The 2,070-nt window shown below is 34.3% G+C and overlaps 1 protein-coding gene across 1 annotated transcript in view; it reads right to left on the bottom strand.

Annotated features, from left to right (window-relative positions):
• Nucleotides 1-694: 694 nt before the first annotated feature.
• Nucleotides 695-2,070, bottom strand: part of LOC112509292 (gamma carbonic anhydrase-like 2, mitochondrial) — a 9,725-nt gene continuing 8,349 nt past the window's right edge. Inside the window, exon 2 of the mRNA XM_025114167.1 lies at nucleotides 695-1,391. Within this exon, the coding sequence (XP_024969935.1) occupies nucleotides 1,015-1,391 (377 nt within the window). The 3' untranslated portion in view covers nucleotides 695-1,014. The remainder of the gene's footprint in view (nucleotides 1,392-2,070) is intronic.

Below are 2,070 nucleotides of genomic sequence, written 5' to 3'. Positions count from 1 at the left end.
TTATTAAATCTAAATTAAATAATAATAAAAAATTGATTAAAAAGTATTAAAAAAAACCGAGAACTTTTATATAATTAAGTTGATACTAATATCGATATATTTTTTTCAATTTTTTATGATATTTTCAAATTTATATTTATTCAGAAATAAAAACATTATTGTTTTCTCAAAACCACTTAAAACCGTATTATATCGACAGAAAAAAAAAATTAAAATCGAAATGTATCTTGCTGCTTGCACGAGTATCCTTCTAGTTTTATAAAATTAAGGAAAGGTCACTTGTGATTTACTATTATTCACGATATTCAATTTTTTTTAAATTCCTGATTTAACCCACAAGGGAGAGCGATCCAAAAGACAAAGCAGTTAAAGGTACGAAAAGAGTTATACCTCATGATTTCCAATACGCCTAGACCAAACCATCTATTGCACATAGGTTTTTCCACTACGTGTCCTAAACCATACGTTAACCTTCCAATTACTTTACTCAATGGCTAGCGTTAGTTCTCTTTCAACGAACAAAATGAGAAAAAGGGGAAGAAAGGTATTTTATTGAAGAGGCTTTCCACTAAGAATAGGACTAAAGTCAATCCAAAACAATTTAGCAAGTTTTTGGTTAGGGGTATTAAACAGTAATCAATAAGGATAAGAAAACAATTGTAATGTAATGCATTCAATCATCTAGAAGTCCAAATTTTCAATCCAGATTAAACTGAGGGCATAATTTTCGTTGCCTGTCAGTATATCTTAATTGATGTTGATGAGATGTTAAGTACAATACAACTATGAATGCATTTATGATACTTGATTTCATGCCCTACGATACACAAGGGAGTTTCACATGAATGGAAGTGAGTCACAGGAGTCAGAAACCAGTTCCCTCACTGGCCTTTGAAATCAAGATACATAACACAAGCAAAAAACTCAACCACCCTCGTCTCCTTTATTTCTCCCTTTCAATTCAAGGAAAAGCTGATACAAAAACATATCTCATAAAAAAAAGGACTTCACTTTTCAAATTGAAATCCCATGAGACTTCATCATCTTCTCAACCTCCAAGTATACTGTTGAATATGGCAAGAACTCATTGAAATATTCTTTGCTCAGGTCATTAACCGCAACTGCAAGTTTTGGGATCTCTACGGTTTCTTCATGAGTCAGTTTCCTCACAAATCTTGCCGGATTACCAGCCCATAATTCCCCAGTTGGAATTCTCCTTCCTGGAGGGACTACAGATCCAGCTTCCAGAATAGAATGGGTCTCAACCAAAGACCCTTCCATCAGTATTGAATGCTGCCCAATTATGCACTCTGGCTCGATGTGGCAAGACCTCAATAGACAGTAGGCTCCAACTGTCACAAATCTTTCGATCATAGTCTCTGCTGGTAATCCTGTTAACCAAACCACAAACCAAGTCTCAGCTCATGGCTTCTTATACTTGTAAATTATCTTCCGATAGACTCCTATTGACAAAAAATATAAAAATATTACCATGCCCACAAGATTACAAGAACATGAAAAATGGTGGCGCTATTTTGCCATATAAATATTTGCAGCCTTGAGATTGGTGAAAATGTCGAGTCAAAATATGGGACGCACGGATGAGAGCTAATTAGTATGATCAGTGTGTAGACTTCATTGCAAGTGCAACAAGAATATATAAAAAAAGCCTTTTATCTCAAAGTAGCTGTGATTGCTAAAAGTGGAACCATCAGAACTTGTAGTGAAAAAATAAGGGCTCTAGGACATGTATACTGGCTAAATGTATAAAAGCTATACGAAATATTATGAAAAACTGATTTATGTACGTAAAAAACTACCATAGCACAATCAGTAACAAATGCCACATTTTGTGATGAATAATTGTCATAGTGCTTTAAGTTATTATGCCAATATAATTAAATTCCAAAAAAAGATTCTCCAGTCCATGTTTGACCATCTTGATCTCTAAAATTTTCATCGTCCAGATGGGTATCTGATGGGAATCCAAATATTGTAGCCCAACGTATTTCAAGCCCAAAAGTGTTTCAAGTCTATTCTAGAAGGGCCAAGAGGGCAAATCAGGAAAGT

The sequence above is a fragment of the Cynara cardunculus genome (assembly GCF_001531365.2).
Source record: "Cynara cardunculus var. scolymus isolate 2C chromosome LG 3, CcrdV1, whole genome shotgun sequence".
NCBI classification, from domain to species: Eukaryota; Viridiplantae; Streptophyta; class Magnoliopsida; order Asterales; family Asteraceae; genus Cynara; species Cynara cardunculus.
The sequence above is the reverse complement of the archived record's forward strand: the minus strand, read 5'-3'. Positions and strand labels throughout refer to the sequence as shown.